This window comes from Rhipicephalus microplus, chromosome 2 (assembly GCF_043290135.1).
Source record: "Rhipicephalus microplus isolate Deutch F79 chromosome 2, USDA_Rmic, whole genome shotgun sequence".
Lineage (NCBI taxonomy): Eukaryota > Metazoa > Arthropoda > Arachnida > Ixodida > Ixodidae > Rhipicephalus > Rhipicephalus microplus.
The window spans coordinates 231,034,822-231,047,222 of NC_134701.1; the positions used below are offsets into that span (position 1 = coordinate 231,034,822).

Sequence of the window (12,401 nt, forward strand, 5' to 3'; positions counted from 1 at the left end):
AGGGACAAGAAGTGCTCCCGCGTTCGTGTCACTTAAAAAGGGGTTCAGCTACATTAGAACAGCTTGCCGCTTTTACTACGCAACCATAAAAGGGGGGGTATAAAAACGTTATAATTCTGAAATCGATCTGTATATATTGCTACAGATGTATATATCGCAACCTGGTGCGCATTTATTTTGGAAAAGTAAAACAAATGCTTTTTGGTACTCTCCTTTAGGCTATAACGTCAAAATTGCACGTGTCATATATGACGGCATGGGTGTAGCATGGACGAAGCCAGAAAGTATTTTGCGGCGGTGGGGTGTCGGGAGTGGTTCAATTACCCTTTATTGTGTTTTGAGCATGTGTGTGCACGTGTGCGTCTGTATATACACACGTAAAATTTAAAAAATGTCAGGGGAGGGAGGGCTTAGTCCCCGCCTCTTTGCAGGTTAAACCTGAACACACCAAAAGAAAGCAATAAATGCGCGCGGCATTTACGTCGTGTTGTTGGCGGAACCGTCATCAATTTTCGCCAAGCTAGATGCCATGTGTGAGGAGATTCCGATGCCTGAAATCAGGCCTACTTAGCTAGTCTGTGTACGAAGTCCACTTAACCTATATTCACTCAAACGACACTACTGCTCTATGTATGAAGGTATCGCAGCGCTGCATTGGACTGAGTATGATTTATTATTCGGTTCATTCTTTCGGCTTGTCCAGGTAGCCCCAGCTTCTCATTTCCTTGAAGTATTTGGTCCGGCTCTTCAAGTCTCTCTCCATAGCGTCGTAGTCGTAGGTTTCGAGCCTGCCTCCACCTTCCTTCGGAATGACGTCATCCGGTATTAAGCTACGTAGCCTATTCCAGTCGGTGCCAAAGAGGTGAGTCTGGAAATAAAAGACGCTGTATGGTGTATCTAACGTTGTCCCACTGTCCCACTGTCTTTTTGAGCTAACTATTTGGGGTGTCAGAGACAGTACGTTTTTAGGTGCTTTCCCAGTCAGAGTAAACTGAATGAAATGACTTGTAAAGGAGCTGACGCATCTTTTATTGTTATATATACATATAAATAAATGATTGTAGTAAACGTCACAAGGCTAGTGATTAGGGATAGTCGCTTGTTTAAGATTTAAACGAAAAAAAGCAGCGCACAAACAACAAATGAATACATAGATAAGTGTGTTTGTTTTTCTATGTTAGTGCTTTGTTTATGCGCTGTTTTTGCAATCAAGAGGTACACGTAACTATCGTGCAGTTAGAAATAGTATCGATAGATTCCTCACCCTTCTGACCAGCTTGGTTTTCATAAAGTGCTTGGCTATTGCGAACAAGATATCAAACAAAGCAGGATTGTTTGTAACGTAGAATCCTTTTATCCTCAGTGGCATGCAGTCCTGAAACAGAAGTAAGCACATGGTACTTTTTACCAAGCTTCTTCACCTCAGGCAAGGAAACAGCGCTTGCTGCATGAATACTAAATGAAGATGTTTTGGGAGTTGAGGACAAAAAACAAACTGGATAATAATACTTTTCTGAGCAGCCTAATCAATTTCGCTGCCAAATGGAGGCTTCAGGCTCTGCTGTAAGCCAATTTAGGCTGCATTAAAAACTGTCGCAGTTTGAGGTTTTGCGTAGCAAGCCTTGATGTTGGTGCTAGCCTTATTAACAAAATATCTCGCATCATTTGTTGATTTAGCCCACAATTATGCAAACACTCTTGTTCTAGTTTTTTTTTATTAAGCCTTACCACCACGAAACGACTTCAAATGTCTTGGTTACAAGTAAAATGAACTTCAAGGTGTATGACATTTGGTGGCCTACTAAACTTTAGGATTTAACACATGGCACCACGCTTTTCTTGGAGCCAGAAGAGATGACGATGTTAGATTCACAAACTGAACAGAGTGCACTATATGGAAAGGAGAGCTATGAGTGGGCTTTTAAGTGTTGTGAAAGGCATGACTTTTTCATCTCAGAACCAAAACTTGTGTGGTAAATTTTCCGCTTTCTCCTCTGGTAATGTGTGCGTGCGAGTCGTAATCGTAGGAGAAAAACATGAACTAAAAGAAGCTATACGCTTCTGAGCTACGCTTCTCGCGTTCATTTTTAGGAATGACATTGATTGCAGAACGAGACGAATACCCCGTCGTGAAATAGTTTGATTTTGCATCTCCTATTCAAGTAAGGAAAAGGAGATGGAAGGTTTCTTTTTATTTTTGCATGCAATTTAAGCCAGCACTTCAGTGAATCCGTAAGAAGTGTTATTGAAGCTGGAAGGTAAAAATATTCCGGCCATGTACACGACGGGTCGATGTTCAGATGTAGGGGTGTGTTAATACTCGGAAAATTTCCAGGATGAATCAATGTCGTATTTTACGCGGCACTCAAATAAATCAAATAGTGCATGTTAGAAATACCTCATATTTGTGAACATTCTGCATATTACCGGCACCGTTGAAAGAAAAAAAAGGTCTCAGTAAAACCAAAACGAAAATGGACAACCAGACAACGTGTTTTTTTGTTTTTAACATTTGACAACAAAGATGCATGCATCCCATAACTTTGCAGGACTTTTGATGTCATATCGATCATAATATAAAGGCGTTTCTCCTCACAGCTCCAATATCATCGAAGCGATGAAGTCATCAATCCGCTATCTTTATCATGAAATTTATAATGATATTAGCACATGAATAGTGTTTATTATTCGTGTATCATTTTTATTTAATGGAACACTAAATAGAAAAACGATTCTCATATTAGTAGATTACTCTGCCACAATACCAATAACACCATGCCTCCCGCAAGAGAGAGCTTCGTAAGCAAAAAAGCGTGCGAAAACGAAATGTGGTGGCTGACGCCACCTCGAATTAAATTATTCAACTATTGGAGGCTAGATGAGGGCAGGGTGTCGTTTTAGTGGCGAAGCTCCTTAAAGCGGCACCGTTCGTCCCTCGTCGTACTACGTAACATTTCTTACGCTTTGACCTGCAAGGTGGTGCCAGTGGGAGATTTCTCCTGTCGGGTTCACGTTACACAGTCGGGGAATGATGCCTTTTCACTTGCCTGCATAAGGCTAAATAGCCTCTTGATGACTGGTATTGTGTACTGGGTCGAATGGTAGAGGCCGAGGTTCTTAAAGTCCATGACAAAGATGACACCCTTTAGCTGGACTTCATCATCGAGAAGTAAATGCTCGACCGAGGCTGTGCCGATCCGGAAAAAATCGTCCAGTTTACAGATGTCAGTGTTCCAGGTTCCTAAAAGTAGAGCAGGAGTAGGCATGCGGGTGAACAGTGGGTCATTTGAATGCCATCTTAGAAATCTAGAAGGGATAACAAGACATAAAAGGAATTGTTCGCTTTTGTTTTACACTGTTGGAATTAAGCCTTCCATTTTTATCGACGCTCCCTTCTTTCAATTGAATGAAAACAAAGTTTTCAAGAAATTCTTTTCCTAGTGAAAGTGAAACACTCTCCCTATTAGGTTACGTTTAGGAATTCCTAAACCTTCTCTTACGCTTGGATTTCCTCTCACACAAGATGCAATTAGGGCCAAGCATTAAAAAACACACACGTTAAGTAAGTTAAGAATGTCAGTTGCATAAAAAAACGAAGCTCTCAACCCAAATAAAAGCGTTGAACTCACAAGACAAACTAACGGCAATATTTAGTATAGGGATCCACAATTCATTTTGCTTATTCAAGCACGCGTTAAATGCAGAAACGCTTTTGTGAGACGCTTTTGAATACCTTCAATGACACTATTTTACATCTGAGCGAAAAAGGTATGCTTTAGTGATTGTCGAAAGCACCACGTTTATTTAGAACCCAGTAGTCTTGTTCAGCGAAAATTGTTCGAAAATCAGCATGTTAAAGACACAGTTGCTCTCATCTTTGCTCGTACAATGGGACACGTCTATATAATATGTTCTTTTGCAACCATAAATTTACAAGCGCCCAGTTACTCTATGAGTTGCCACAGATCACGAGAACAGCGTGTAAATTTACAACAAAGTGAATATTTTCTGTTTTCGTACACTTATTATTATAAGCGGTGCAAACAAATATATAAACTGATTTTTATGACATTTTTTTACAATTTTATGTGGTCACTGGAGTGCAATTGCACATAAATCATGTTTGCTTAAACAAAAAAAAACAAGTGAGCTGATAATGAAACGGAAAAAAACATGGTTGATACCTCCGTCATAGAAATTGGTATAACACGAAAGTGATGCGTGTCAATACAGAAGTGGTTGAATGTTTATTGCGCGTTTATAAGTGAGAGCTTGCACACTGTCTGTTGGTTTTCGACGGCTTTAGCACCGTTTGATGCAGACACACTCAAGTAGATCATAGTGGCACATTACCATCCCTACGACTAACGCCAAAGATGGACTAACATCCGAACACAGCGTAAAGTGATTCCAGTGTTAATATGGTATCAAGAAGCACCTAATCCCTAGTACACGCGGTATGCGCTCAGGGAAAGCATCGTTATTTGAGGGGAAAAAAACGGTGTGCGCTCTCTAGCAATCGGATAACCTACAATTCTGCTCATGCGAACACTTCTGCACTGAACTTCAGAAATGCCAGAGGCCGAGCTCGTAGCTTGATCCGTGTGCGAACGAACGTGTTCCACTGCTTGCTGGCGGGTCTCTTTTCTCTGAAATAAAGCACTCTTTCAAACTGTATTGAAACAAAATGTAGTGGAAATTGAGGAGCCACCCTCATCTGCACTGAGGCTACCAAAACTCGTCCTGTCCATCATAAGCGGAAGCAGGGTTCCTCTTCAGGGTGAGGGGGGCGAAATCTCATTGCAGCACCCCCCTTCCTATCATGGAAATGTATGGGGCTGACTTTGCGCCTTGCTCTCGCCTCTCTGCCTATAATGTTCATGTCTCGGGCTGGCTTTTACGCACTCACCCCTACCCCCTCCTCCTTGCGCAAGCCTATGCTGTCAATGCTCCTGAGTGTATTGATGCAGTAATTCCTCTCTCATAGACGGCCACGAGAACCTGAGTATTCCTGAAAGGGAGCCGTAAAAGATATTAGGCGCGTTTGGAAAAGCCCACGGATGAACGCAGATAGTGCAGAGAGTGGAAGGCGTCCAGCTCCTCTCACTTGGTGGGTTTGACTTCCAGGTCACAAAAATCAGCAAAATTTTGCTTGTATATTATTGTCATCTCTTGGTTAGTACTTTACCGACGTCACATCTGTGCCGGAAATGATCTCAGTTAAATCTTAGTGAACCCTGGCATAAAACGCTTTCGTGCTAAAAATTGGAGGAGGCTATAATCCTTCATTAAGGGGCCGGTTAATGGAACTCTCACGACGACAATCGTATGCCCTAGTGTATTGCTCAGATTAACATTGTGTTTCGTCGTGGTGCCGTTGCGGATCTCCGAGACCACGTAGAGAGAAGTACGTCGCTGAGAGCGGATCTACCGTGTCCCAGGAATCCCAGCTGCCTCCCCCCCCCCCCCAAAAAAAAAAACGTCTCTTCTTCCAATACAGTCATTCAGTTCTTTTCGTTGAATATTTTGACAGTTTATTAATACTTATCACAAGCTGACGTATGCTGCGACATCATATGCAACTCTTAACTTCAATTTGAACTATCGAGTTTGTGCCATATTTATTTTTTAGAATTTTTTCGAATATTCAAAAAAAAGTGCGAGTGCTCGATCGCGAGTGCGTGAAATAGAAAAACAAGAACGTCTCCAGTTGTCATATAAAAACAAAAAATACTGGTGCAAGGTAATACTGTGCTCGTGAGTACTTCATGTGGCATTTTTATACCAAATATCAGTCTTTGTTTTTGGCTTTTTTTTCATTGCATGATATTACTTTGTTTAGTCGAACTCAGTTACTACCACATCCCTCCTTTCTCTTTCTGTCAGTTGTTTATTTGAAGCCGAACATTCAGTCAGAGGGTGTAATAAATAAAAACAAAGAGGTCGTCTATATAAATAATAAATAATGTTATCAAATAACAGTTCGTGGTGTAATACAATAAATACTGTATACATACAATGCTTACCCAGATTCAACACAATGATGGCCCTCCCTTTGGCGTCTTTTTCTCGGGACAGTGTGACTAGCTTGTGCTTTCGGCAAACAGTGTCGAACAGAGCGAAGTCCGGATCCAGTTCGTCGAATAATTCGGGGTGGTTTCGTCGCACTTTGAAGTACTTCTTGATGTTCTTGAACGCACTGTCAACGTTATACTTTCGAGCACGGAGGAACTTGATGAGGAAGGCGTTGTTATTTGGGCACTTGAGCTGAGTTTCACCTATAATTTAAGCAAGTACATGAAAAAATACAAACAAAATCTGTTTTTTTTTCTTAATGTAGCCAGCAATATTTTATTGGGTTCCTATCGTATGCAAGCTCTCTCGGAAGAAGGAAAATTTTAATACCAATAAACACCAATAAAGTGACCGGGATGATGACCACCACCATATCTCATTTAGTAGAATATCCGACGCGTTGCCCGAAGATTGTAGGTTCGGCCCAGACAGGTGACAAGTTCTTTACTAAAAAAAAATGCAATTTCCTTGCATGTACACATCATAATCACAACAATGCAGTTAGGCTCAAAATAATGTACCTTGGTCATTTCTCGGCTTCTTTGTGTGTTACTTTCATTAGGTTGTGTCTTACTTTTCCTCACCATCTTTACTACTACTGGGGTCTTTCTGTACTTTTTAGGGTCCTTCCGTAAGCAGTGAAGGACCCTGCTATTGCTAATGTTAAAGCACGCATTGGAAACCACAGACAATCCATCAGCTGCTATATTACACCAGCTAATTTAACAAAAATCAAATGTTTCGAGAAAACAGGAAGGATGTGCAGTGAAAAAAAAATTGCCCGCAGCTTCCCTCGGGGGAACACTGAGGAGGATGCGGAGCATATAATTGGTTAACGGGGTGTTAAAGCGCGACTTACTTGGGTCGATGGCGAAATTGGTTAACGTGGTTGTGAAATGGGGTGTTAAATTGCGACTTACTTGGGTCGATGGCTAAATTGGTTAACGTGGTTGTAGGAGGGGGTGTTAAATGAGTGAACACGTACACACGTATGCGAAAGGGCGGCGCTGGTCGAAGGGACGTCGATCATTGTGTTTGTGGATTCGTTGGAATTCATTTCACCGCGACCTTGGACGTCGACGCGCCGTACAAACCAACCGACGAGCGGCAACTGAGCGAGCGAGCGCCGACCTTGAGTATATATACAGCGCGACGGCGCATGCACTGTCAGCTGTCGAATGTTCGAGAAGGGGGAGAAGCGCAACGGCGCATGCGCGCGCGTCAGCTGCCGATGTTCTCGAAGCGTGACGGCGCATGCGCGCTACATTATACAGCTAGCGAATGTTCGTGAAGAGGAGAAGCGCACGCGGTGTGTAGAGGAGGAAGGGTGCACAGATGGTGGAGGAGTGAAGCGCGCGCGGTGTGTAGAGGAGGAAGGGATGCACAGATGGTGGAAGAAGGAGGAGGAAGCTTGCGGACGGCGCCGCACTACAAGCCTCGAGTATTAGATGCTCCGCATCTAAAAAAATTCTTCCTCGAAGGGCTAAGCTCTCAACCCCCCGCCCGCCCACCCGAAATACCAGAATGCTGTCTCCGCGTGGAAATTGGACATTCAGAAAAAAGGGGCCACAACAGCCCCTGAAGTTTTTACATGATACAGACTTAGGTGGTGGAACTTGCATCGCCAAGGTATTAAAGGGGAGAGTGCTGTATGGTGGAATGGAGTGGGGTAAGAATGCTTCAAATAATCATCCCTGTTAATTTTCACCCCGGCATGCAGGATCTGAAAAGGAAGTTTCAACCTTTGTTTCCACCTTCTTAATTCTAGCTATTCTAATATACATTCTTTTAACATTTCAGTAACAGAATCCTTTCTTCAATATTTGAAGCAGATGAAGCGAGCTGACATTCTCTGAATGCGTTCTAGTTTATTTCTTAAGACCTTTTGGTGTGGGCTCCACAGCGCTAGCGTATTCTAATCTCGGACGCACATACGTTTTGTAGGCAAGCAGCTTCATATTCATATATTATTCATATATACATGCACACGTTAAAACACACACACGTACTGACATAGTCTGTAGATGAAACCTTTACTCATCCCTCCCTCCCCCTCCCCCCCCCCCGCCGTGCTCGGTTCTTCAGCCGCTTGTTGGATTTCCTAGGTCGATTACTTTGTGTATCCCTTAGCACCCTTCCTTCTTTTTTTTTCGCGTGGTGTTGCGTCTATTTAACATGAGCACGGGCAATAGATACTGATTTGTTAGCGTTGTCTGGTCTAGATCTATTGTTGACCGTGGGATTTTCGCGCTCCCGCTCTGGGGTATTTTATGAACAACTTCACACCACTCAACCAGGAAAACATTTTTGTCAACACCTCTGGATTTTACAGCTCTGGAATTCAATTTTTTCACAGGTGCTCCTGCTCCAATGCGTCACTAATACATTAGAACCCAAAGTTGAGCCAGTTAATTCTCTTAAATCTGTTCTATATTGTCATGTCTAATTTAGGTACAAAAAGTTGTTATATTTTAACGAAACACTGCATGTGTGCCGTTTGGAAGAGACGCGAGTGCGAAGCTTTATTCAGAACTGTAATTTCTGACGGGTCATTCTTGGAACGTATACGAACCGGTACTTTGCGTGTGTATGTGTGTGTGTGTCATCAATACAATTTAACCATACTTATCACTGTAGCTCTAAGGGAAAGGAACTATGTGCTCGGGGTATTGAGATACGGCCTATATAGATGGCGCGTGGTGGTGAAACAGAGCTGGTACCCTGTTATGTGGTTTGCGAACTTATCCGACGCTTCATGAAGCATTACTGTCTCGGCGGAAATTTTACATGACTTTAGGGATTGTGATGCGCTCTGGTTACAATGCCTCGGAGTACACGTGAATGGATACCCGATGACGTAACTTGCTATTGTCCAAGCGACAAAGACCGCGTGCTCTCCAAACTTTACGCTTTGCAACGCTGGAAGGCTGCCATTCAAAGGCAAGCTCCTAAGCTCGGTTTCGCATCCTAAATAGAAAGTGCGTATATAGATTCACCTGCAAGGAGCTCCCGCAGTTTCCGCATGGCATTTTGCTTCATCTTTTCCGTTTCTGCGAAAGTACCGAAGATGCCGTCCCCGCCAGCACTTGGTGCGTCGTTTGAAGAAATCAGCTGGCCATTCTTCATCATACTGTAAAACAAGTTATTGCGTTTGTCAAACTTCATTCGGCCCCGTCAATATTGCAGCTAAGTTGCATGCAGCTTAATGACTCCGAAGTTTTCCCGTCCTGTGAACGCAAGAAATCCTAGCTCCTATGTGCCGTAGAAATTGGGCAGGCCTCCTAATACTCACCACTGGTCCACTACAAATGAAGAAGGGAACACACTAGCGGCAGACACTTATAAAATTTTGGGACAAACGTAACCAATAATCGAGAACACCATTAATCAACCGTCGGTGTTAACCCTGTGACAAACACCAGGACCACATGTTTCTGCTTTATTGGCTAACCAGCTTGATGGGAGAAAGGGAGAGACAACTTAATTCGGTGCTGCGGTACCCGGTCACGTATAACCGATTGAGTGAAGCTAGTTTTATTAAAACGCAATAAGGATCGTCATTTAATCAGTTCAGCTCGTGCAGTTCGCCTTCTGATAAGTTTTGGCTATATGCCTTTGGTTTCCAAATTTTCAACAGTTCCTTCATCTTCATTTTGTTTTCTTCCTATTAACTTTCGTTTCTATGTTTCTGTCTCTTCCATTGCTTAGCGCAAAGGGAGTTTATTTGTTCACTTCGGTGGCTTGTAAGACCGGCTTCACCCCATATTTTTTCCGCCTTTGTACCCATATTTTCAGATAGCGCGGCACCTATACACCACCAATTCTGGTGCGGCAGCATTTAATGCAGCCTATAATTTGAGGCTTCGAAGACACGGCGAACCAACCAGAACATATAGAGGAAGCACTTGTTGCAATCAGTATAAGTCTTCACGAGCTACGACGAAGAACGCCACGTGATAAATGTGGAGGGACAACGAAGACTAAACGCCCACAATAGAAATCACTGGCACTCTTCTATACTGACGTTTCTCATCCCCTGACGCTGCCGCACGCTCTTGTTACCCACCGTGCCGGTTCAGTCACTCTGTTGTTGTTCTTCGAAGCACAGAGTAGCGAGCTCGAATACGGGCTATGGCGGCTTCCTTTGAACCCGAGTGACGAGCAAAAAGACATGTAAGCGAGAGAAAAAAACACGCACGTCACATTATAAAATACCCATCCTAATGATGACATATTTAATTGAAGTGCACAGTAAAAAACACGTGGCAGTATAGAAGCGTGGTGGTATACATGTAAAGAAAAAAAAGTCTTCAAAAGCTCACATTTTTTTACATTAAAAAAATAACTTCACTGTTTATGCTTCTCAGTGTAGCCTCTGTTAAAGGGTATACTGACCCAAAAGAATTTTGGTTTAGCGTTTTATTTCAGTAATATGTTGCCGGGGACCTATTAGAGTCCTAAAACCGGCACATCACTTGTCGCAGGGTTCGACAGATGATTAGTCTGTTTGTTACGGAGCAGTCTCGGTTTAGGTTTTGGAAAGCTAGGAGACCAACAAGCCAGCTGGTACCCTATGAGCGTGTGAAACGGCTCACATAAAATGTGGCGCACCCGTGTCGCGTATACATTGCCTGCCGGCGTTCTTTCTTTCTCCGGCTGCATGTGCTGCACCGTCACCATCGAGCCCGTCGTTGTAATCGTCGTAGCTGCAACGACTTTCTTGAGGCTACCATACTTTTTGTGCGTTATAGCCATGGTCTCCTTGACACGGACTCGCGAGCAGACGATGAATAGTAGCTTGCTGGCGGGATCGCATCAAAAGCCATATGCCGGCAAAAGGACGTCATCATACTGTAGGCGTTCCGCAATCTGGACGTCTCGGTAGTTTGAGGTCACTCTCAGGTCAACTGCCACGATGTCAACGTCACGTGATCCACCATATAGTGCTGTACCGCGCACTTCAAAATCTATATGCATTGCCTTACAAGCTATAGAGTAAAAGCTTGCCGATGCGGATTTCACCGTATACAGGAACAGTGCCCGTATTAACTAAATGCCGAATTAACTGAATGCCATCTGGCACTCGCTCACCATGGCTTCCTTTTCGGGCCTGTTAATTTCCTTCTCTGCCAATCTGTCGTCACGTATAGTATGAAGTATCTCGTTTGCTTATATCATCAGACAAAATGACTGTCAAAGTTTGGGTTTCGCCGACTTCGTAAGATACGCAAAGCGCAATTGATGCTTGAAGACTGAAGAAAAAACCTTCCTTCGAGCACCAGTTATTTTTTGTCCTCGGATGACTACCCTCGTATAATATGCGACAAGACCAACTGTGCTTACAGAAACTACAAATGTCTTCTACATACCTGATCGAAGTAAACCACGGTAGATGGTGCACGGCCGCCGCCATGGTCTATTAGCACGTCACCCGGCCAGCACTGCTTTCTGACCTCTTGTAGTTGTGCAGGCATTTTCCTTCGCCGCTTGTATTGACGATCCCGTCACTTTCTCTTTTCTCTCTCTCCCGTTCTCCTCGCTCGAGCGGACGTTCAAGGACAAAGGTGCTCAGATGACCTTCTAATGCTCGTGTGAAAGCGAATTCGTTTCTTTCTGCGCCTGCACAGCGCGTACTGGTGGGTAAGCAAGTGAGACTAATGTTGACCTATATATGAAATGAATACTGTATATGGGGCACGCATAATTTATTATTTTTAAATACCTTACAGGCCCGTTGGGCATTTTGTAGTGTGGCTCTAAAATTACACCATTCAACACAAAATAACATATATAAAAAACCAGAAGAAAACGACTATACATCATATAGAAAATTCAATGCCTCATGCAAAATGCATGCATGCAAAATGCATGCTTACACTGCTCCGACGTTCTGATGTACGCTGATGACACAGCTATAATTATTACAGGTAACAATATCGAGGAAGTTGAATCTAAAACAAACTCGGAGTTATCAAGAATTTTCAAATGATTTTGTGCCAACAAATTAACAAATAATACCAAGAAAACTAAATATACAATTTTTTCATTCTCGTAACAACACCGTAAATCAACATCAACATAGCTATCGACAACCACTCTGTTCTCCATGCAACCTCTTACAAGTACCTTGGCATTTACTTCGATAACCACTTAAACTGGCAAAGCCACATAACGGAAGTTTGCACTAGGTTGGCGTCCGGATGTTATGCTTTACTGCAGGCCCGTAACTACTTCGATAGAGACATTTTACGAACATTATACTTCGCATTCATCCACTCTCACATTGCATACTGCATTGAATCTTGGGGATGGACTTATGAGACTTA

At 43.0% G+C, this 12,401-nt stretch overlaps 1 protein-coding gene across 1 annotated transcript; it reads right to left on the reverse strand.

Moving 5' to 3' along the window:
• Nucleotides 1-654: 654 nt before the first annotated feature.
• LOC119169525 (alpha-tocopherol transfer protein-like) lies at nucleotides 655-11,587 on the reverse strand. The gene is made up of 6 exons (XM_037420566.2): nucleotides 11,445-11,587; nucleotides 9,072-9,205; nucleotides 6,027-6,278; nucleotides 3,048-3,241; nucleotides 1,265-1,375; nucleotides 655-868 (listed from the first exon to the last, which is right to left on the reverse strand). The coding sequence occupies exons 1-6, from the start codon at nucleotides 11,486-11,488 to the stop codon at nucleotides 683-685; spliced, it is 921 nt and encodes a 306-aa protein (XP_037276463.2). The 5' UTR covers nucleotides 11,489-11,587; the 3' UTR covers nucleotides 655-682.
• Between the last annotated feature and the right edge of the window lie 814 nt (nucleotides 11,588-12,401).

What these genes read in the sequence shown, in the direction of transcription:
- LOC119169525 (XM_037420566.2), bottom strand. Translation starts at nt 11,488, where the DNA reads ATGGCGGCGGCCGTGCACCATCTACCGTGGTTTACTTCGATCAG. An exon ending in CATCATTGTGTTGAATCTGG is followed by an intron (nt 3,242 to 6,026) that starts GTAAGCATTGTA and finishes CTCTACTTTTAG; the next exon opens with GAACCTGGAACACTGACATC. An exon ending in GGCTATTTAGCCTTATGCAG is followed by an intron (nt 1,376 to 3,047) that starts GCAAGTGAAAAG and finishes CTTCTGTTTCAG; the next exon opens with GACTGCATGCCACTGAGGAT.